Raw genomic sequence first — 19,450 nt, forward strand, 5'->3', positions numbered from 1 at the left:
GCCCGCTGATCGTGTCCCGCCCTCACAGCTCCCAACATCAACAGGCTCTGCCCGAACTGCGAGCAGCACGGCGATGCGATGCATCACTGAGCCGCGCGCCGCCCTCGCTCGAGCGTGCAGCTTCCAGCGCTGTGCTATCTAGTCGAGCTCTGAAGTCCCCCGGTACTCATCGCCCATTCGACCCGGTCAATGGGCCCCGGTCTACTCTACCCGGCTGATTAATATGTACATACTGATTTTCGCGGGTTCTCATTGTCACCTCTAATCGTGTACTGTCTTGTTCTGATCTACCTCGTTTTGTTTCCATGCGCATTCATCCCCGCTCGCATATAGAATATGCACGTCTGACTGGACTTTTGTAGAACTATGTAGATAATTTATCACTATACTGTATGTACTGTACGTACTACTCTGTCACATGAATCATAGCCTGCTTTCTTGATCTTACATTGGCTTATCGTTTCTTGTCACTCTCCGGCGCTCGTCTCTAGCCGCAACGCGCGTAAGAGCTAAACCCGGATCTTCGCTATAAATTATATCCTATTATTAGCGATGATTGGCCTACCGTTGCTTCATTTGAGATGAAATGAGCGGCGTACATGCTCGCACATAACGTACTTACACGGATCAGTAGCAACAACGTGATTACCGTCTGCACCATGCGCTGCTGCTTGCCTACATCCGCGGTACGACGACCAGCACCACGAAACGCACTGCGGAATGTCCTCGGAAATTAGCATTGTGTTCACTACTTTTCTTGTCCGAATAAAATGGCGATGCAACAAGCTAGCACCCAAGCGCAAAACGGACTCCAGAATACTGGTTCTCCAGGCACAATAACCCCTTTTCCTTCTCCATCCGCCCTTGGATGCAGCAGCCGCAAGTCGACGCTCCGAGGGCGACCCCCGCCAACCTCAGGCCTGCCATTGGACGGGCGAAATCAAGGTTTAGACACTGTACACGCACACACACGATCAGGACGGGGTGGCGACCGCCCCTACTTAGTACCCTCTGACGAGTCCTCATTGATGGGCGTGTTCCGTGGGTCGTCGGAGGGCCTGGACCTGTACCGTCGTTAATTGAGCTGGACCGCGAACTGCGTCGCAGTCTGTGGATGATCCGTCTGATACGACGGAGCGAGCACGTTACGGAGGAGTGCGGTGTGCGATGGCAATGGCAAATCGCAATGGCAGAACGTTTAGGCGAGGCGGTGTGCCCGAGTGGCGCAGGAGCCAGGAATCAGCGGGCTGCTGTGCGTGTGTACTCTCTTGCTCTTAGGTCAGATCTGATAGGACGGACACCGCTGGACAGGTGCGCAGTGCGAGTGTGTATGGAGGTGTTTGAAGGAGATATTGCATTAGGGCAGAGAGGATCAGCGCTGCGCAGGCTGGCTAGTGGTTTGCCCGGGAATCGGCGAAGATCCATCGGAGTGTACCTGCCGAAGTCCTGGTGCGCCCGTACACTGGTACTTGCGCTAGCACTTGTGTACGGGGTTGCGGAGGTAGTGATCGGTAGTATTCCCCGTGAAGAGACAAACCAGATTCACAAAGAGGAAACGCGGGTGTCGAGGGCGGGTGTTGCCAATATCAACGCGACCACAAGGAGTTGCAGCGTGAAACTTGACTCCTCACATATTACCACAACACAAGCAGGGTCAGACATAACATAGAGGCCATAAGTATGTCTTGTTCCTGGATTAGAAGCACCGAGAATCAAATGTCTGGTTTGGGCTGAGGACCGCGATCGAACGAAGAAGTCATTTGAGAATTGAAACATTTCACCCACAATGTATCCGCAAAGGCAATGCCTCCGCGAAAGTGGGGCAGAGCAGACCCAAGGCCCTGGAGTGAGTGTAGAGGGAGGTAGATCGCGATCAAACCTTCATTTGACCCGACTTGGCCAATGTTGAGTACAGTGGGGCCTAGTGGGCCCCATCAGACAGTCGGTCGGGAATGCCAGCCCGATTGACTGGACCCATAAGCAGAAATGTATCAGTTCAATATCATCGTAATTACAAAGTGCATACGCTTGTCTTTATCCTGTCAAAGCTTTCTGACGGGGTATTCTCGCAACTGAATGCAGGAGCCTGCGACTGCGTTTTGAAGCGAGCAAGTGTAGGAGGGGCGGACGCTGTTGCCCAATAAGGCGATATTGGGTGGTCAGACATGCTTCCGCCACGCTGCGGTCGCGCTGTGAGATCGTCGGGCAGGTGACGATTATGGGGCAGCACTTCTTTCCACTCAGAAATAGCTTGAAAGGCTGTGCTGACTAGAAGCGCCGGCTTGGTTCTTAACCACCTGAGACCCGAAAGAAAAAGGTTCTCGGGAGATGCCAGATAAGCTGCGGAGAATACATTATCAACGATGCGACTTCTCTGGGAGTAGGTGAGAGCTATGGAAGAATGACACTGTTGAGTTCCGTAGGAACCAACCTTATCAGATAGACGCTGCTGGCAAGCGTTGACTTGTTAGTTGGTCCGTAGCAGGGTTATTTAACCTGTAAAAAGCAGGAAGACTCATCTCCGCGGAATAATAGCGTCTCCAGATACCGAACGTTTGTCCACTTTCAATGAGACGGTCACTGTTTCGGAGGCGATTGTAACGAGCTGAAAGAAAAAGAGACCATTGTGACCAAAAACAGCTTGTAACAAAGATTTTAATGACCGATCTGACAACAGGAAACCATATGCAGGAAAATGTCGATCAGAAACTCGGAGACTTGCGTTCAGGTGCAGAGAGGGTCAATCGACTTGAGTATATGCGCACCCCCACGTTACGTCTACCTAGAGTTGTGGTATCTGATCTGATAGAAACGGCACACTAAGAGGTGAGGAAATAAGACTATTTCTAGACTTACCACAGCATTAATGCAAGACAGCTTTTCACCGATCCTCTCGTAGTCTTGGTTGGGGTCAAATTCGCGCCGCTTTTCTGATGAACGAGTCGAGAACATGGTGGTGAGTAGCGGAAAAGGCCGCCGGCCGACCATGCCGACCAAAGACACGTGCCGAGACGCGGCAGACTTCGGCCAGCCGGTGCCGATCATTGTTTCAACGGCAATGAGGTCATTGCCGGGCAAGCCGGCCGACTGCTCACACGCCGTGGTCTTGCTCAAGTCAACAAGCTCTTTTCGTCCCACCTCCACCTCCACCTTTCCTTGGCCTGGCCCTTGGCTGGGAATCTGATATCCTCATCAGACTTTCGGTACCTGGAAGGTACGAGGCCGACGTCATGACTACCGAACGCGACCCCTTGCTGGCCGGCGGCTCCGTCAAATCGACGGACCGGCTGAAATCTCAGGCAGTGGGACCGCTTGAGATACCACGTAGAACAAGGAATGGCATCCTTGCTGGACTATGGTCTGCCACATTTCTTTCGGTACGTGACAACTTTCACCTTAATGTATGAAATCTGCCTAATGTCGCGTGCAGTCCCTGAACAGTGAGTTGGTGCTATTGACGCGATCCCTGGTATAGCTGACGGATTGGCGTATCTTCAGCGACACTGGTAGCAACCTGTGCGTCATTTTGCTCTTGGTTTACTTAATTCCTGACCACGGTTGACAGTGCTCCCATCGATATCCTCCGAATTCAACAGGTCAAATGAAGCAAGTTGGCTGGGCACAGCGTGCGCATACATTCATTTATCTATGCAATTTCTGAGCTCACTTCCCTTATAGTTATCTGCTCGCAGCTTGCACGTTCACTCCACTCTACGGACGTCTGTGCAACGTACTCGGTAGGCGTGGAGCGAACCAGTTGGCTGTCGTACTTGCGGCATGCGGGACCATCCTTTGCGGATTGTCCGGCAATATGGAGATGCTCATTGCTGCCCGTTTTGTGAGTTACACAGCTACTCGAGACGGCATAATTTTGACGCCCTGGTAGATCGCTGGTATGGGGGGTGGAGGCATCTTAACGACAAGCACGTACGTCTGTTGCGCTCCTAAGGAGTGACAGTGCTGATACGCAAACCGTGTTTTCAGGATCATTACTAGCGATATGTTTACCATGCGGGTAAGTACTACGCCGGCCACGCATCATACTAGTTCTGATCTCTCGTGGTGCAGGAGAGAGGTCTCGCGCAGGGTTATGCTTCTCTCTTCAACGGTGTAAGCTCACTCGTAAATCTTCCTGACTTGGTTTCCTGAGAGGGAAGAATTAGTTGGGAATGGGCCTCGGTGGCCCGATTGGAGGTTTCATCAACGACTGGTGCGTATCTGCGTTTCTATTCATGCCTTATTTTTGAAATAATTGTGCAATTCAAGGCTGGGCTGGCGTTGGGCGTTCCTGATCCAAACGCCGTTGTACCTTCTCTCTTTGGCCCTCACGCAGTACTACTTGCGGTATTCTACGCCTGTGAGTATTGTCGTCAGTCTTAACCGGCATTTCACTGTAAACATTTCATTGCAGGGTAAAAGCAAGAAGGCCACGGATGTGCTGAAGCGCGTTGATTGGGCTGGCAGCATGACACTTCTTGTTGCGGTAAGTTATCAGCTGCTGGCTCTTCACGCACCCATTCAATCTATTGCTAGATCGGAAGCTTGCTAGTCTTCCTTAGTACGAAGTTCAACGAAGACCTTTCCGTATGTCATCTTCTTCTCGTTTGCCATCAATCTCGCTCACGCGTAGTTTCTAGTGGGATGATGGACGCGTCGTCGTCCCTCTCACGCTCTTCTCCGTCTTCTTCGTCGGCTTCATACTCGTCGAGCTCTTCGTTGCTCCCGAACCAGTGCTCGCACCGTTCCTACTCAAGGAAAAGGTGCCCGTTCTCGTCGGAATCAGCAATTTCTTCGTTTCTTTGTGCAATTTCTCTATTATGTACTTCTTCCCAATGTGGTTCCAGACGGTGCCTCTCACCAGCGCGTCTGTTGCTGGTACGTCTCACATAGTATAATCAGGCGAGCTCTAAAGTCTGCCTATTACAGGGCTGCATCTTCTCCCAAACAGTGTTTCCATGTCGGCAGGATCGATGTTTGCTGGGTATGTGACCAAATGTCTAGTGTTTGCCTTAATCGTGCCTTCTCTGATGTGTGTCGAGTAAACAGATGGATGATGCACAAGACGGGGAAGTACAAGTTGATGAACATGGTTTTCGGGATATTCCCTTTCGTGGGCATCATGCTCATCCTCTTCATGCGTGAGGATTCGCCTCCTTTGCAGATGTGGCTTAGTATCGTACGTTCTGCTCTAACGATTTCTACTTGGCGGAACTGATGGTGACATGTAGATCCCTTGCGGTTTCGGAAATGCTGTGGTGCTTCAGACGATGCTTAGTGCGTATTCTACAGCGTATTTGTGCATCTGCTTATCTATTAATACTAGTCGCACTCCTCGCTCATCTACCCGGTGAATAATGCTTCGGATGTTCAGTTTTAGGAAATCTGATTAACTTGCATTGCAGAGAACTCCATGGCTGTTGGTACTGGCTTTGGCCAGGTTTTCCGTGGCATCGGTATGCGTTCGCCGCTGCCGACCGCTCTCGATTCGTCAACTGACGTTCTGCGCCGCTTCACAGGTCAAGTCAGTGGTGTTGCTGTATCTTCAGCACTTTTCCAGTCCAGGCTAGACAGCGAGCTGCGAAAGCGTATTACGGTACCCGACGCTGAAGAAATCATCAGCAAGATACGCCATTCTGCGACACTAGTGTCCCATCTCCCACCTGAACTGCAGCAACCGGCACGCGATGCGTATGCCGCTTCGTTGAGGGCAGTGTTCATACTTGCTGCGTGCTCGACATTGATTGCCTATGCGGCACGATTGCCGGTATGTACATTCGCAACGTCATCTTCGAAGGTCTGCTAACATCTTGGACAACTGTGCAGATTCCCGAGAAGGAGCTCGACCACGTCCCACGAGCCAAACGAGCATCTACTGTGAATGCTGGCGCTGGCGGAGGAGCCGGAGTTCCCGGCGGCGGCGCACTTGCCCAAGGCTCTGCACAGCATGACGACAATGCCACCTCCATGCCCGAATCTCCCTTCTACACTGACTCTGAGGCTTCGGATGATGAAGGTGACGATGATGACGCAGAGACGCGAGTAGCTTCTCCGATGGCCATTCCAGGCACCCCGTCGCACGAAGCCGAAGCGTCTGAGGCAGCGGGAGGCGACACGGCTGCGCCTCTCATCGGACCTGGGACGCTGTCCACGTCGCCAGTGACAACGCGGTTGCGGCCGAGGCTGGTTCCGAAGAGGAAGAGTTCAAGGCTAAGTACGTACGAGAACACGGAGGGTATCCAGGATTTAGAGAGCGATCGGATTGGTGGGAGTGCAAGGCAAGGATCATGGGCGGGTCCGAGGTCCGTGGGGAGGTATGCGAGCGCGTAGGACGAGATGGGCTCGCGGAGGGCACGATATTGGCGATCTAAGGATGATAGCGAGGCATTTTCTGCACGGTGCTACGCAATGCGCGTCATATAGTGGATACTACTAGAATTTTGTATATATATCTGAAGGCTAGGACGACATTTTGGTGCGTACGGTACTGTGCATCCCACTTGCTTATACTGTACATGCATTGGCATCCAACCTTGCATGCTCACAATGATTATCTGGTTATTCGGGGGCGAAGCATAGGATGGAGCCGTACAATCAGGATTCTTGCTATAAGTAATTGTCTGTAAGGAGTGCTATTATTTGACTTCATCAATGACAAGGATGTGGATGTTGATCATGATGGCGCACAACCTCACAAGCTACATGCACTAAATGCGACATGGTACGATTGTCTCTCAGGTGATGACCGTTTTCCGTGCAGATCGGACCCACCCATGATGACATGCAGGAGCCCTGACGGAACCAATTCACAGGTTAACTCCCCACCATCATGACCGCTAACATCACCCTGTACTTTCTTCAAACTTCGCGCGCCATCCGTACGGCCTGGTTACTGGAGGAGCTCGGTGTACCTTACAACATCGAGTTCTCCAGTCGCGTCAACATGAAGGCCCCGCCAGAGTTCATAGAACGATCTGGCAACCCTCTAGGCAGGTTTCCGTCTATCAAGGACGGCGACCTTTGCCTGTACGAGAGCGGCGCCATCGCCGAGTACGTGTTATCTGATGTATCTCGCGCGAATCGAATCGTAATGCTCATTGCTGGGCTTCAAACATCGTAGATATCTCTGCGAGAAGTACGACACAACCCACAGACTCTACCCCGCGCAGCAACCCCTGCGCTCCCGCGCCCAGATCTGGCTACACGCGGCCGAAGCGACGTTCCTCTTGCACAGCATGGCCATCTTCTACGCGAGGGGCAACTTTCCGCCAGCGCTCAAGGAAACCAACCCGGATGCGCTCGCCCAGATGGTGAAGGGCATGTCAGTCAACGTGCAGCGCGACCTCGATTGGCTCGAAGCGGAGCTTGCAAAGAGCAGCGGACCATTCATTCTGGGGGCGCAGGTTACGATCGCGGATACGATGATGGAGTTCAGCATCGATATGATCATGTTATATCGGTTAGGTATTGACGGTGGTGGTCCTTGGCCAAGGATTGAGGCATGGTTACAGGCATGTCATGCATCGGATACGTATAAGCGAGCTGTGGAAAAGACAGGGTATTCTCCGAGCTTCTCAACACCAGCCCCTCCCTCTGACGGGAAACATGCATCGATGTTGTAGAGTGGAAGAGTATATGAAGACAATAGAATGACGTTATGTACCGACTCTAAAACATTATCTTATGTACGGTTTCAAGGATTGACGGCATGGATGCGGGGTGGGATGCATTATGAAACATATCCATCGTTTTCGGAAGAGCTCATGTGACGACTACAGTGTGATGGTCAAGAAGTCCAAGAATTTGCCATGAAAAGAGAGCGTAACAAAACACAGCTACCGAGCGCATGAGACTACCGTTGGTTGCCCTTAGCAGACTTGGGAACGTTAACCTTGGCGCGAAAGTTCTCGTTGACGGCTTTGTCTAGCCATTTCACCTGCAGAATAATCATCAACATCAGCTCCAAGTATCACGGAAAGGACTGCTTGCCCAGTCATATGGCACCTCGACGCCTCGCATGATACTTTTTACTTCCTCGCGCGTGTAGATTGGCACCCTCTCCGAATGTCCGATCACATCGTCGCATGCGAGCATAACAAGGCCCTCCTTAGACTCTCCCGTCCCAACATTATCCAGGCCTACGGTCTCATCACCGAACCTACCGCCCAGCAGCCGACGAATGTAGTCGAGGTCGGTAATGCGTCCGCCGAGAACAGAGTACCTCTGGTGAAGTGGATAATTATGGCGATTGGGCTTCGCCGTAAGATGAACGAACAAGCATTTAGACTTGTATGCGTCCGGTTTCTCGTCAAGTTTCAGTGCGTGATAAAGTGTAATCATGAACACTGGACTATGAACTCGTGCCCTAGGTCGAGTTGGTTACTGGGGGTAGCTCTGCTAAGAAGCGGACGTACCATCTTATGAACTCTGTCGCCGCACTCCTCTCTTCTGGATCACTTGCTTTGATCTTTTGCGCCAACTGAATGGTTATCTTGCACATTCTCTGTGATTAAAGCTCATCAGTGACCTACGCTCGTTTGGCTGGCTGTATGCGCCCAATGGGGATCGCGCTTTGGAGAAATCGCCGCACCTTGTGAGTCGACCAATCAGCTGTTTGGCATTCTCGACTCTGATTAAACGAATTAGATAGGTGTTTGCGGCGAACCAAAAAAGTCAGTTGTATGCACTCACACAGTACACGACTGCCTTGCAGGCTGCGCAACGCTGTAGCGGCTTCTGACCAGGATACTGGCGCTTCGAGCACCAGGCGCATAACTTGAGTAAAGGCATGCCCTTCCACTCCATCTCCTCATTCCGATGATCAGCCGCAGTATTTGTCGATTTACCGATGTTAGCGTTCATGGTTTCTTTCTCGGCGCAAGACCTCCTGCCGTTCACTGTTACAATCGCTCGGTGATGGGCGAAGCGAGATTATGCTTACCTTTTGTTCAACTTCACGATGCTTCTGTTTCTTTTGATGAAAAAAATGGGAGCTGGTGTTCGTCTATGTGGGTAGAACAAAGCGTGGTGGAAGAAGGCAGCTACAGCAGGAGAACGCGACGCGAGCGCGACACCAAGACGCGCTTTCGGTCCTTGCCGGATTGCAGCACTTGCTTTAAGCCCAAGTGTCACCTCGCCACTTGAGTCATGCTTCGAAGACGCTCTGTGACCAAGTTGCACATTGGATCACGTCCTATGTTACTGGCACCTAATCTCCTTGTACAAATATCACTCGTTATCTTTCTGAGCCTCTCTTGGTACGTCTCGATTGGCCTAAAAAGGAGTGACTGTAGCGCGCGACGGACACAACGAAAAGAACATCGAATAAACTAATTTCCGCCGATTGAGTTCGGCAATTTGATGTTGGCTTGGAAATTCTCGCTGATGGCTTTGTCCAGCCACAGTGCCTGCCGCATTTCTTTAAGTTACCCGTAAATCACCATTCAAGATCTTTGCACATACCCAATCGCTCCTTAGTGGCATCGCGATACTTCTCGCTGCGTCTCTCAGCTCTTTCGTCGACGGGAGTTGTAATTTGAGCAACTGGATATTATCTTCGCATATCAGTAGAATGATGCCCACTCGATCGCCGTCTCTTGTGGACAGCTTGAAGTCGTCGAGATTCGCAAGTCGTGCGGGAACAGCCTTGATAATAACGTCGAGACCTGCGGTGTATCCTTTGCTGACTTTGTACCTCCGCTGGAGGGGATAGCTGAGACGACTGGGTTCCGACATAAATTGGATAATCGCGCCACTGCGCTTGAATGCATTCGGCTGTGCTTTAAGTCCGAGTGCATAGTAGAGCGCAACCATAAACACTGGTTTGTTAAGTTCCACCCTATTTTAGCATAGATGGTCAGTAGTTACAGGGGGAAAGGGTGAAGCAGACGGACAATCTGGCAAAATCGTTCGCAGCCTCCGATCCACCATCGTTTTGCACCAAGGCCTTGTTTTGTCTGCATTGCATCTGCCAATGAAGGTCATGAGCGAAGGGCACGAGAGAGAAGCCACTTTGACAGCACAGCATAGGAATCTTGAATACCTTGTGCTCAGGCCAGTGAGCCGTTTGACATTCTTTGCTCTAAATCTAGAGCACAGGTAGTATGAAGCAATGCATATTCCGGACAGAGTGAGAAAATCAGCTTACACAATAAATAATCCTCTTGCACGCTGCGCAAACCAGTAAGGATATCTGAGCAAAACCCTCGGATTTACGACACTTCGCGCATTCTTTGATCAAGTTCTCGAACTGCCGCTGTGCATTTCCAGTGTTGCTCTGCATGCCTGCAGAGCTCTCGCCGTTGCTAGCACTCATAGTGGATCAGTAACCGAAACCTGCCTATTGTGGAAGCCTAATCAGTCTGATACGATACAAGATATCGAGCTTACTTTGAACCGAGTCGAGTATCCCGATGATCTGATGTCCGTCGAACTGAGGGAGAATCAAGACACAAGAGGGTCTATGGAGCGTCGCGTGCCCATATCTCACGTACCCCTTTTCGGAAATTACCGAAAACACACCACTTGGGCGCCCCCTTTTTGTGAACACACGCGGGCTACTCAAATATTGTCATGTAAACGTGTTTTAAACTATGTTAGCAGTCATCCATACCCTCAACATGCTGGGATAGTAATGATGGTCACGACTGTCTTGAATATTCAACTAACTAATACCTAATACACAAGCAAATTAGCATGAAGCCCTTATGACCAATACAGCTTCGGCAAAGGCAGACGAAAGAACACCCATAGAAGAAATGGTTCAGTTGATCCTCATATATACTTTCACCTGAAGGGCTTCGGTAACTTGATTGTGTCTTGGAAGTTATTACTGATGGCTTTGTCCAGCCACTTCAACTACAACATTGGTATAAGTGTCCGGGAACGGTGATCTGCAAGGAATTGGACTTACCCAATCGCCTTTCACTGGCTTATCGACGCCCTCTGCTGCGTCCCTGAGCTCTTGCAACGAGGGTAAGTGTAATTTGAGCACGTGGGTAGCCCGATCGTAGAACAACAGGATGAGAGCCGTAGGACGGCTGCCCTTTAGAGTCTGTTTGAGCTCTTCGGGGTTTGCCAATCGCGGAGGCATCGATTGGATAATGGTATCGAGGTCCTCAGTGAACCCGTCAGTAACGTTATACCTTTGGTGCATAGGATAATTAAGGCGGTTAGGCTTTGACGCAAATTGGACAACGACGCCTCTAGTCTTGTATGCGTTGAGGTCGGCTTCGAGGCCGAGTGCATGATAAAGCGCAACTGTGAAGACTGGGTTGTTGAGCTGGACCCTGTCTCGGTTTGAATCATTAGTAGCGCGACGGAAACGCGGATCAAGCACTCGAACCATCTTCCGAACTCATGCGCTGCCCTTCCGCCATCAGGCTCTCTTGTTTTGGAGCTTTGTGCTGCCTGCCTGTTCAATTTACACGGAACCTGTCAATCGGTGTCGTCAATGCAATAAAGAGTTAGGAACGCTCTCTGGTTGTGGTGGAGTGTATCACAGTACCTTGTGCTCGAGCCAATGGGCTAGTTGGCATTCTTTGCTCTGAGTTGAAATAGATGGCATAAAGGCGTATCTTGCGAGACTGTGAGAACTGGCTTACGCAGTATCGGACCTTCCCGCACCCCAAGCAGCTCAAGAGTTTCTGATCAGGAGTTTCGTATCTATCGCAATTGACGCATCCCTTGATCAGATGCGAAGACAACACTACTAGCTCTTCATCTCCAGAACTGTTGGTCGGCATGTTCATCGAGCTGTTGCTGTTGCTAGTGCTCATGAGCCACGGATAGGAGATCGGCTAAGGTGCTGTATTTTAGTTGCTTTGGGATAAGTGATGCAACACCAAACATACATTCTATATGTTTGGCGAGCTCCCGTTGGCTCAATGTCTCTGCTATGTGGTGCTCGTCAAACTGCCAAGGTGAGACGGGTCAGCCGCAAGCTGAAGAGCGTCACAGGGGCGCATGTGTCACATCACCCCTGTCGGCAACTGCCGGAAAGATACCCTTGAGAATTGCTTCCGGTAATATTGCACTCCTCTTGATGCCTCTATGTGCCGATGCGTCCTTTGAAGCATCGACTGCGACCGGATGTCTTATTCGGTCATGTACTGACTGCCTACTGGAGTATTTTCAAGCCAACACTGGACATACCATGGCAAATGCCATGTTGACCAACGTACAGCACAATCTCGTCGGACATGCTCGAAGTGGAGCTGGGTAAGGGGACTCGGAAGTCTCGAAGAGGAACATCCATTATCAAGGAGTGTAACGGTCTAAACCGCAGAACATCATGATTGAGTTTGGTATTATGTTTATATTAAACTTGGGTTTGGCTTTGCGGGTGATGGGCTAAGGCCTGCTTACGGGCGTGCCATAAGTCAAGAACATACAGGCGGGTCGCAGGAAAGTAGGAGTCTTTGCAGAGCCAAAATTCTAGTCTATTCTTGCTGGAAACTAGCATATGTCTATCATCACCGATATTGCATTTCAGCTGAGACGTTGCACTGATGAGCGAATTGGACGACCAAGCGGATGACGGAGCAAGGAATAAAGCGATTGTTGAGCATGCATGTGTACATGGAAACGGATGAAACTATACAGAACATACAGGCAAGGAACAATGAATATATGAGAGGAAAGAAAACACGACTGGTCATCGTGATCATTACTTCTAACGTTGACCGCTCTTGGGAGCCTTCGGTAACCTGATCTTAGCCTGTAAGTTCTCGTTGATAGCTTTTTCTAACCAAGAGACCTGTGCGATTACTATGAGATCGCAAAAAAGTAAGCATATGGGATCATCGGCTTACCCAGTCCTGTGATATCCCAACGTAACGCGCGATTTCTCCGAGATGCCCATGCTCCATTAATCCCAGTCGTTGCCACCGTGCGACGCGATTGAAGCCGAGCAGCATGACACCAATTCGGCGGTCTTCATCCGGGGTTGGATAAGCTGATGCCAGCTCTTCTCCATGCGACGCCCCGCCCACCATTTGATGGAGAACATCAAGGGGAACAATGAATCCCCTGTTAATGTTATACCTCTGGTGCAGTGGATACTTGTGGCGATCTGGCTTTGCAGTGAGCTCAACATATAAACCATGAGACTTGTGCGCGTCTGGGTTTGCCTCGAGCTGGAGGGCATGATGAATTGCGAACACAAATGCTGGGCGGTGCAATGATGCCCTAGGCCACATTTACAGAAGGTACGGAAGTGAGAAGAAGAATCGGACGAACCATTTGTCAAACTCTGCTGCGGATCTCGCGGCCTGAGGTTCCAGCCCACTGAGCTCTTGCAGCATCTGTGCGCTTAATTTACACAGTTTCTAGCCGTCAAAACGGTTAGTCTGTTACTCACGCTGGCTAACTGTGCCGGATGGAAATTGTTCTCGAAAAGAATGGTCGCACCTTGTGTATAGGCCAATGGGCTCTTTGGCAATCAGTACTCTGGTGGAATGCCCTTAGGTGAGTCTGTACCGCAGAGCGACCATAATCTCGACTTACGCAGTACATGACCCTCTTGCAGCCCGCGCAGCGCTGCAGCCGGGCTGAGCTGTGGTTTTGGTGTCCGTCGCACGAAGCGCATCCATCGGACACGATTCCAGCCCCCTTCCACTCCACCCCCCCGCCATTTGCGTCTCGGTGGATGTTTTCGGATCCGGAGCTTCTGCAGTCTTGCGCGCTCATGGTTGACAAATGGGCGGGTCTGGTGGTGCACCCCATCGTTACCCAGCAGCAGGCGACACAAATGCATACTTACCAGGTTCCTGACCCGGTTGATGTATGAGCGGCAGATAGACGGGCTTGGACGCTCAGGAAAGCAAGGGTGGTGAGAGACTCAACGTCAACTATGGACAAGAGTCACGCGCCAAGTGGGCCAAGAATGCATCGCCGGGACCTGCCTGGACTCACGGTGCCACTTTTCGGCATTTGCCGCACACTACAAGCTTTAGCTTCAACAGTACTCGTACCTGTACCACGCATATACTTACCCTTTGAGCTCAAGGTTTACTTGTTATCACTATTAGAGGCTTTCAAGCATATTTTACCCGTATTGAGTAATGGGACCCAAGGTGAGAGAAGGGGAGCGCATCAATAACATAGCACGTCAGTCGCTCCTTTTCCATTTACAGATGATCTCTGTGTGCTGAACTGAGGTGACGGGAGCAAATAAAACGACCAACACTCCTCTAGTACCACAACTCGCAAGGCACATTCCTCGGTTAGCTGTGGCATTACATCAAAGTGTGATGTTTGACACGGGCGTAGCATTCACGTATCACCGTCCATCCAGGTTCTACTTCGGAATCTGACAAGAGGAAAGCAGCAATAACATATAGATGCGCTATTATTACAACAGGTGACAATGAATCGATAATTCGGTCAGACTGTTCAGATAACCACTATCGAGATAAAATGAGATAGAGAAACCATACTGCATGCGACGAGAAGCCCCAAAACTTACGACACCAGTGACAGAGACAACATCTCTAATGCCGCCCATTCCTGCCACTGGGTGGCTTTGCGAGCTTGATCTTGGCTTCGAAGTTCTCATTTACTGCCTTGTCCAACCATGACACCTATATATTTATCTTCGTGAGCTCTCTCAGCGTCTATCGTACGAGGTAGTAGACATACCCATGAGTCTTGCGGACTTTCGACAGTTTGCGCAGCTTTCTTGAGATACTTCGGCGGCGGCATCGTGATCCTTTGCCATTGCCTGACAAGATTTTCCCTATAACTAAAAATCACGATGCCCATTCGCTGGCCTTTTGCAATCGCCTGATCAAAGTCCGAGAAGTCGCCATCGTTCGTCCGGGCTGCGGATAGGCGAATGACGTCGATATCACAGACGATTCCCTGGGAGACATTGTATCTCTGATGCGGCGGGTAGCTCGTGCGGTCAGGCTTTTCTGTGAAGTTTATGATCAAGCCTTTGGTCTTGTATGCGTCTGGGTCGTTCTCGAGGTTCAGTCCGTGATGAAGCGCCACGGTGAACACGGAACGGTGATGGGATACCCTGATCATATTTTGAGGAGGATATCTTTGATGTAAAGCTACGGATACGTACCATTTGAAGAAGTCTTCGGCATCTTTCCTTAGTTCCGGGCTAGCCAACTTTCTGTCTTCGCGCGACTTCATGTTGAGGCGACATAAGTTCTGCCAAAGGGGAACAGATAAGCAGCCTGTGCTAGCAACGACGGAAATAGCAAGAACAGTCCAGCGACCTTATGGGCGGGCCAGTGAGCTCGTTGACATTCCTTGTTCTAGGGTCTGTAAGTAAGACGTGATTATGTACCACAAAAGCGGAGGGCAAGCTTACGCAATACAAGGCTTTTTGGCAGTCTGAGCAGGTGTGCAGCCGTTGTTGACCGGGTATCAGGGATTTTTCACACCCAGAACAACCTTTGACTAATCCCCCTTGCCCTGGCCACTTCGATTCTCGATTGTTGTGAGCGACCATGGCTCGATCCGTGGAGTCTGTATGGTCACTGTCACAGGTGATGCAGTTGGATGTGTGCCGAGGGAGACTTCATGAGTTATTTAGTAGTATGTAGGGGCGATCGTATCAACGATAGTAGCCTTACCGCTATTCAACCCCGAATAGTCTTGTGTTACTCCGAAGCTTGCTGTTGGCTACTTGGGCTGGACGAGATGAAGTGGGAGTAAGGCAAGCGCGCGTCGGTCCACACCCTGATGCGCCCCTATCTTAGCGCCTGCCGAATTACTGACGTCACTCAAAAGCAACATATTTCAAAGTGTCAGTGGCGGTGCTCGAAGCTGAAGCTCAGTCACGCAGCAACCTTGCGCGTAACTTGAAGTATGCTACGTTTTCCGATCAGCAGCATCGAGGTTGAATGAATTTACCCGCTTTACTCAGACAATTGCAAGGCTCTGAATACTTTGACTTGTCTATACAGAACAATACTTACCGATGGTAAAATCAGAACTCGATGCAGTAAGAGTCCTTGACGGATGTCTTCTTTGACGGAAAATGCAGCAGAGACGCTTTACTTTGTTTTTCTATGGGACACGAACAGGATTTTGTGAAGTGGGTGTGTTATAGCTCTTGTAATGGATTCCCTATTCGCCTGTACTTGAACGATAACAAGGTCATTGACGGATATTTGTATACTACCTGCGGTGAGTTTCAAACTCTAAGCCGTAGTGATTCCCTTATGACATGGCCGATAGATAACCCAGCTGCACCCTACATACGAGGAAGAGGTCTTTGATCACGACGTGGGATCCGAATATGCGATATCACTCGTGATGGAGCTCATGAATGACTGTCTCCGTGAACATGACAACTGTCCTTTGCTCTCGGATCCCAAACCTACCTCCCTACACGCATAATCGATTGCAGCAATCCCTCTCAACCCCAACTATTTGTCGCAAACGGAAAACGTGAACGCTAAGTCGCGTTGAGCTATGTCTGGGGTGAAGCGCAGCCATACAGCACAACTACGCAGAATATTGATTCGTACATTCACGATGGCATCAATGCGTTGCCCCTTCCGCAAACCATTCTCGACGCAATTTTGACAACCAACCGGCTCGGGGCAGATTATCTGTGGGCCGATACGTTATGTATCATCCAGGACTCTGACGATGACAAAATCCACGAGCTGTCACACATGCGGAATGTCTACCGCCACTCCTACTTAACTATCATTGCCGCGAGCGCGCATCGTGTCAGCGAGGAATTCTTGAAGAACCGCAAAGGTACAGTAGGCTCTGTGGACACAGGCGATACGATGCTACCGTTTAGATTGCCGAAGAAGAGCCCCAAAGACAAGATAGCCAAGCCCTGCGTTCCATGCTTCCTGAAATGACTGGAACAGTGTCACTTGTAGAATCCGACGACACGCTATACACACTCTCAATAGAGCCAATCCACTCACGTGGTTGGTGCATGCAGGAGTACTTCCTTCCCCCACGTGAACTCATATTTGCGTCACACACACTGCAATATCGTTGCCAGAGATCCACGCGGAACATAGCCGGCGCAGATTATCCATTGTGGGTTGATGCGGCAGAGCCTCCTCCCCTTCACTACCTCCGAAAGTCACCAAAGACGCCTGAGGAGACAGAGGCTCTCCACAAGGTGTGGAAATATACTGTCGAGAACTACACCCACCGCAGCATATCTGTGTCTGGAGACAAGTTAATTGCGATTGCGTCGCTCGCTGAGGAATTCCACGACGTCATTCAAACTCCTTACCTCGCAGGTCTCTGGAAAAGCACGCTCCTTAGCGACCTACTTTGGCACAAGGGCAGCGCGATACATTGTTTTGAACGACCGAAGGAGTACCGAGCGCCATCGTGGTCCTGGGCAACGCCAAGGTTAAAAGCGGGGACACATCATTCGTTGGCGAAAGCGGGATATTCGTCGCCGAAGTTGTGTGGTGCGAAACGACGCTGCGAAGTAGCGAGCTTATCTTTAGCGCAGTCGCTGCAGGCATACTTGTTCTACGCGCACCTGTGGTAAAAGACTGCCTCCTGGCTCCCCATGGCTTTGTGTATCGTCTAAGAAACGAGAATCAAGGAGGAGAGCTGGATTTGGCCACAATGGACTCAACGTCGATTGACGACGTAACAAAACAGCGCATGCAGCATATTGGCGTTTGTCGACTGGACAGCAGTGACGAAAGTTCGTTCAGGGATGTCATCAATATATCCTTCGTCATACTGCATCGCCGTCTTAGATTCGAGAAAGACACACGGATCGTACAAGGGCTTGTCATCGAGACAGCAGGTCCGGGGGACCAAGTGGGCAAGGGATGCGAGTATCGTCGCATCGGCTTGTTCGATCAATTCTTTGAGAAAAGCGGAGATATTGACAAAGTGAGTACCTGGCTTGATGATACACCATCAATGAAGATAGAGATTGTGTGATAAGTCACATTACTTAGCTAAGGATGCAATGCGTAAACGCTATGTGTCATAACAATCATTTTGAATGAAAGCCACATAGCAAGCGGTGCTTGAGGCGACGGAGGCCTACCTTCCAACTAGCACTTGCGGTACCGGCACTGGCCGAGGTGCCTCATACGGTGCAACGTTGGACGTAGAGCCTGTGGATAAGGCTACGAGGAAACATGGTGCCCCAAACCGGTCCATGCGCTCCCGACAGCAGCAGCTACGCATCCAAGAGTGGCGTTCGGCGCATCTGTGTCGTGGCGATGTACCAAAGCCCACTGGTCTGGCAAGGAATCGTCATAGAGTTGTTAGACTCGGATCATTCCGTGAGTCAGATGAAGACGTACAAGCGCATTGGCTGTTTGAAAGAAGGGGTTCAAGGCGTGGACGATTGGTATAAGCATGCGGAAAGGATAGAGACAGGGATTGTATAACGCTACTAGTACGGTACTATGTTGAGGGAAGAGAGTAGCAGTCAAGGTGTTCTATTATAAGACAATATCATTAACTGGTTGAACTCGAGCTGAGCTAGAATACGATGCCAAACGATAAGCTGGACAGAGGAAAGAAGTGCGCTTGCACTCACCGCCACGAAACACTTCACCGCCATCATCACCGCTGCTGCCGCGATAAGGCGCTGCTGCGCTTCCATTAGCTTGTACGCGTCCACAGTCCGCCTGGTGCTGCAGCCTCTTGCTCAGCACAGAGTCGGATGCAAGTTCATGCACACGCTTCACATTTGGTTAGCTGGGCTGTGGCCACCGCGATGCTAGTGGACCGCGAGTGACGGTATCGGCCGACTGAGACTCGGATGCCTGGTATGGTACCAGCGATACCCTCGCATACTGCGCACGCATACGTCAGAGTCTGTCTGTGCACTGATAGACGCGAAAGAGGGATTGGACTACCAAGGGAGACGTGGAAGCCGCCGCCGAGTGCGCGAGAAGGCAATAATCCACCCGCGAGAATAACCCTGCGACTTGAGCCCGACGTGGGAGTGTGTGAGCTGGTATTGGACCTTGATGCGATGAAGCGAGCAGTCCACGCGTACTGTATAGCCAGCCAGAGTCGAGGGTGAGTCTAGCGCCCGGTGTTGGACGCGGGCGCGACGGCGACCGAGGTGTTCGTGGTGTTCGTATAGCGTGTATCGCAGAAAACATACGTACTGACAGGACTGTGGAAGCTCGTGGATAGACTCGTCCGCGCGTAGCGCGGCTACCTTCCTTTTTGGGACGAATTCTATGTCCGGTTTTAGCCCCTATCTTAGCGCGTTGCAGACCCTCAGACATGAAGGCTCGTCCGCGATAGCGCGCCTGTAGGGTGGTGGCTACGACCGGCGATTAGATGCCGTGAAAAACTTGCGACTGGGTCAGCCCCAAATTCAATTGTCGTGAAGTTAGTGATAGCCTACAACTACGTGAAAATAAGTCTAAATCTACCTCTGTTGCCAGTAACGACTTGAGCATGTGGCACTAACGTTGGCTACGATTGTCGTGACGTTTTATCATTGCAACCTTGATCTACATTG

The 19,450-nt window shown here is 50.7% G+C and overlaps 8 protein-coding genes across 8 annotated transcripts; 4 read left to right on the forward strand and 4 right to left on the reverse strand.

The window, feature by feature from the left end:
- Nucleotides 1-770: 770 nt before the first annotated feature.
- CONPUDRAFT_70464 (uncharacterized protein) lies at nucleotides 771-2,011 on the forward strand (the record flags this gene model as incomplete). Its single annotated transcript, XM_007766024.1, has 6 exons — nucleotides 771-1,066; nucleotides 1,108-1,252; nucleotides 1,279-1,311; nucleotides 1,367-1,653; nucleotides 1,801-1,846; nucleotides 1,916-2,011. 6 exons carry the CDS (start codon nucleotides 771-773, stop codon nucleotides 2,009-2,011), a joined length of 903 nt encoding a protein of 300 aa, XP_007764214.1.
- Nucleotides 2,012-3,155: 1,144 nt separating this feature from the next.
- Nucleotides 3,156-6,561, forward strand: CONPUDRAFT_80186 (MFS general substrate transporter). The gene is made up of 20 exons (XM_007766147.1): nucleotides 3,156-3,377; nucleotides 3,431-3,440; nucleotides 3,499-3,516; nucleotides 3,566-3,626; nucleotides 3,679-3,838; nucleotides 3,887-3,927; nucleotides 3,985-4,015; nucleotides 4,069-4,110; nucleotides 4,164-4,210; nucleotides 4,267-4,357; nucleotides 4,412-4,483; nucleotides 4,534-4,584; nucleotides 4,638-4,875; nucleotides 4,927-4,981; nucleotides 5,047-5,176; nucleotides 5,229-5,274; nucleotides 5,324-5,347; nucleotides 5,403-5,453; nucleotides 5,517-5,764; nucleotides 5,824-6,561. The coding sequence occupies exons 1-20, from the start codon at nucleotides 3,231-3,233 to the stop codon at nucleotides 6,325-6,327; spliced, it is 2,067 nt and encodes a 688-aa protein (XP_007764337.1). The 5' UTR covers nucleotides 3,156-3,230; the 3' UTR covers nucleotides 6,328-6,561.
- A 233-nt stretch (nucleotides 6,562-6,794) lies between these two features.
- CONPUDRAFT_98912 (glutathione S-transferase C-terminal-like protein) lies at nucleotides 6,795-7,716 on the forward strand. The gene is made up of 2 exons (XM_007766939.1): nucleotides 6,795-7,047; nucleotides 7,118-7,716. Exons 1-2 carry the CDS (start codon nucleotides 6,827-6,829, stop codon nucleotides 7,617-7,619), a joined length of 723 nt encoding a protein of 240 aa, XP_007765129.1. The 5' UTR covers nucleotides 6,795-6,826; the 3' UTR covers nucleotides 7,620-7,716.
- Nucleotides 7,717-8,989: 1,273 nt separating this feature from the next.
- On the reverse strand, nucleotides 8,990-10,228 carry CONPUDRAFT_135344 (uncharacterized protein). The gene is made up of 5 exons (XM_007766940.1): nucleotides 10,145-10,228; nucleotides 10,040-10,084; nucleotides 9,891-9,964; nucleotides 9,460-9,835; nucleotides 8,990-9,404 (listed from the first exon to the last, which is right to left on the reverse strand). Exons 3-5 carry the CDS (start codon nucleotides 9,962-9,964, stop codon nucleotides 9,327-9,329), a joined length of 528 nt encoding a protein of 175 aa, XP_007765130.1. The 5' UTR covers nucleotides 10,040-10,084; nucleotides 10,145-10,228; the 3' UTR covers nucleotides 8,990-9,326.
- Nucleotides 10,229-10,580: 352 nt separating this feature from the next.
- Nucleotides 10,581-11,888, reverse strand: CONPUDRAFT_80189 (zf-MYND-domain-containing protein). The gene is made up of 6 exons (XM_007766148.1): nucleotides 11,850-11,888; nucleotides 11,601-11,795; nucleotides 11,504-11,542; nucleotides 11,342-11,430; nucleotides 10,910-11,285; nucleotides 10,581-10,854 (listed from the first exon to the last, which is right to left on the reverse strand). Exons 2-6 carry the CDS (start codon nucleotides 11,739-11,741, stop codon nucleotides 10,783-10,785), a joined length of 717 nt encoding a protein of 238 aa, XP_007764338.1. The 5' UTR covers nucleotides 11,742-11,795; nucleotides 11,850-11,888; the 3' UTR covers nucleotides 10,581-10,782.
- A 554-nt stretch (nucleotides 11,889-12,442) lies between these two features.
- CONPUDRAFT_135346 (uncharacterized protein) lies at nucleotides 12,443-13,820 on the reverse strand. Its single transcript, XM_007766941.1, has 6 exons — nucleotides 13,760-13,820; nucleotides 13,504-13,705; nucleotides 13,408-13,446; nucleotides 13,237-13,325; nucleotides 12,810-13,185; nucleotides 12,443-12,754 (listed from the first exon to the last, which is right to left on the reverse strand). Exons 2-6 carry the CDS (start codon nucleotides 13,684-13,686, stop codon nucleotides 12,671-12,673), a joined length of 771 nt encoding a protein of 256 aa, XP_007765131.1. The 5' UTR covers nucleotides 13,687-13,705; nucleotides 13,760-13,820; the 3' UTR covers nucleotides 12,443-12,670.
- A 669-nt stretch (nucleotides 13,821-14,489) lies between these two features.
- Nucleotides 14,490-15,141, reverse strand: CONPUDRAFT_150522 (uncharacterized protein; the record flags this gene model as incomplete). Its single annotated transcript, XM_007766942.1, has 3 exons — nucleotides 14,490-14,579; nucleotides 14,638-15,019; nucleotides 15,071-15,141. 3 exons carry the CDS (start codon nucleotides 15,139-15,141, stop codon nucleotides 14,490-14,492), a joined length of 543 nt encoding a protein of 180 aa, XP_007765132.1.
- Nucleotides 15,142-16,421: 1,280 nt separating this feature from the next.
- CONPUDRAFT_49433 (HET-domain-containing protein) lies at nucleotides 16,422-17,491 on the forward strand (the record flags this gene model as incomplete). Its single annotated transcript, XM_007765957.1, has 2 exons — nucleotides 16,422-16,725; nucleotides 16,785-17,491. Coding segments are annotated over 2 exons (1,011 nt in total), but the record flags the coding sequence as incomplete, so codon positions are not given.
- Between the last annotated feature and the right edge of the window lie 1,959 nt (nucleotides 17,492-19,450).

Source organism: Coniophora puteana (genome assembly GCF_000271625.1).
Source record: "Coniophora puteana RWD-64-598 SS2 unplaced genomic scaffold CONPUscaffold_2, whole genome shotgun sequence".
NCBI classification, from domain to species: Eukaryota; Fungi; Basidiomycota; class Agaricomycetes; order Boletales; family Coniophoraceae; genus Coniophora; species Coniophora puteana.

Coding starts and splice junctions, on each gene's coding strand:
- CONPUDRAFT_80186 (XM_007766147.1), top strand. CDS start 3,231: ATGACTACCGAACGCGACCCCTTGCTGGCCGGCGGCTCCGTCAAATCG. Junction 4,876..4,926: donor CACCAGCGCGTCTGTTGCTG/GTACGTCTCACA, acceptor TGCCTATTACAG/GGCTGCATCTTCTCCCAAAC. Junction 5,454..5,516: donor CCAGGTTTTCCGTGGCATCG/GTATGCGTTCGC, acceptor GCCGCTTCACAG/GTCAAGTCAGTGGTGTTGCT.
- CONPUDRAFT_98912 (XM_007766939.1), top strand. CDS start 6,827: ATGACCGCTAACATCACCCTGTACTTTCTTCAAACTTCGCGCGCCATC. Junction 7,048..7,117: donor GAGAGCGGCGCCATCGCCGA/GTACGTGTTATC, acceptor CAAACATCGTAG/ATATCTCTGCGAGAAGTACG.
- CONPUDRAFT_135344 (XM_007766940.1), bottom strand. CDS start 9,964: ATGCAATGCAGACAAAACAAGGCCTTGGTGCAAAACGATGGTGGATCG. Junction 9,836..9,890: donor GCGAACGATTTTGCCAGATT/GTCCGTCTGCTT, acceptor ATGCTAAAATAG/GGTGGAACTTAACAAACCAG. Junction 9,405..9,459: donor TGCCACTAAGGAGCGATTGG/GTATGTGCAAAG, acceptor GAAATGCGGCAG/GCACTGTGGCTGGACAAAGC.
- CONPUDRAFT_80189 (XM_007766148.1), bottom strand. CDS start 11,741: ATGCCGACCAACAGTTCTGGAGATGAAGAGCTAGTAGTGTTGTCTTCG. Junction 11,543..11,600: donor GCGGGAAGGTCCGATACTGC/GTAAGCCAGTTC, acceptor ATTTCAACTCAG/AGCAAAGAATGCCAACTAGC. Junction 11,431..11,503: donor CCCATTGGCTCGAGCACAAG/GTACTGTGATAC, acceptor ACCGATTGACAG/GTTCCGTGTAAATTGAACAG.
- CONPUDRAFT_135346 (XM_007766941.1), bottom strand. CDS start 13,686: ATGAGCGCGCAAGACTGCAGAAGCTCCGGATCCGAAAACATCCACCGA. Junction 13,447..13,503: donor GCAAGAGGGTCATGTACTGC/GTAAGTCGAGAT, acceptor GCATTCCACCAG/AGTACTGATTGCCAAAGAGC. Junction 12,755..12,809: donor TTGGGATATCACAGGACTGG/GTAAGCCGATGA, acceptor GTAATCGCACAG/GTCTCTTGGTTAGAAAAAGC.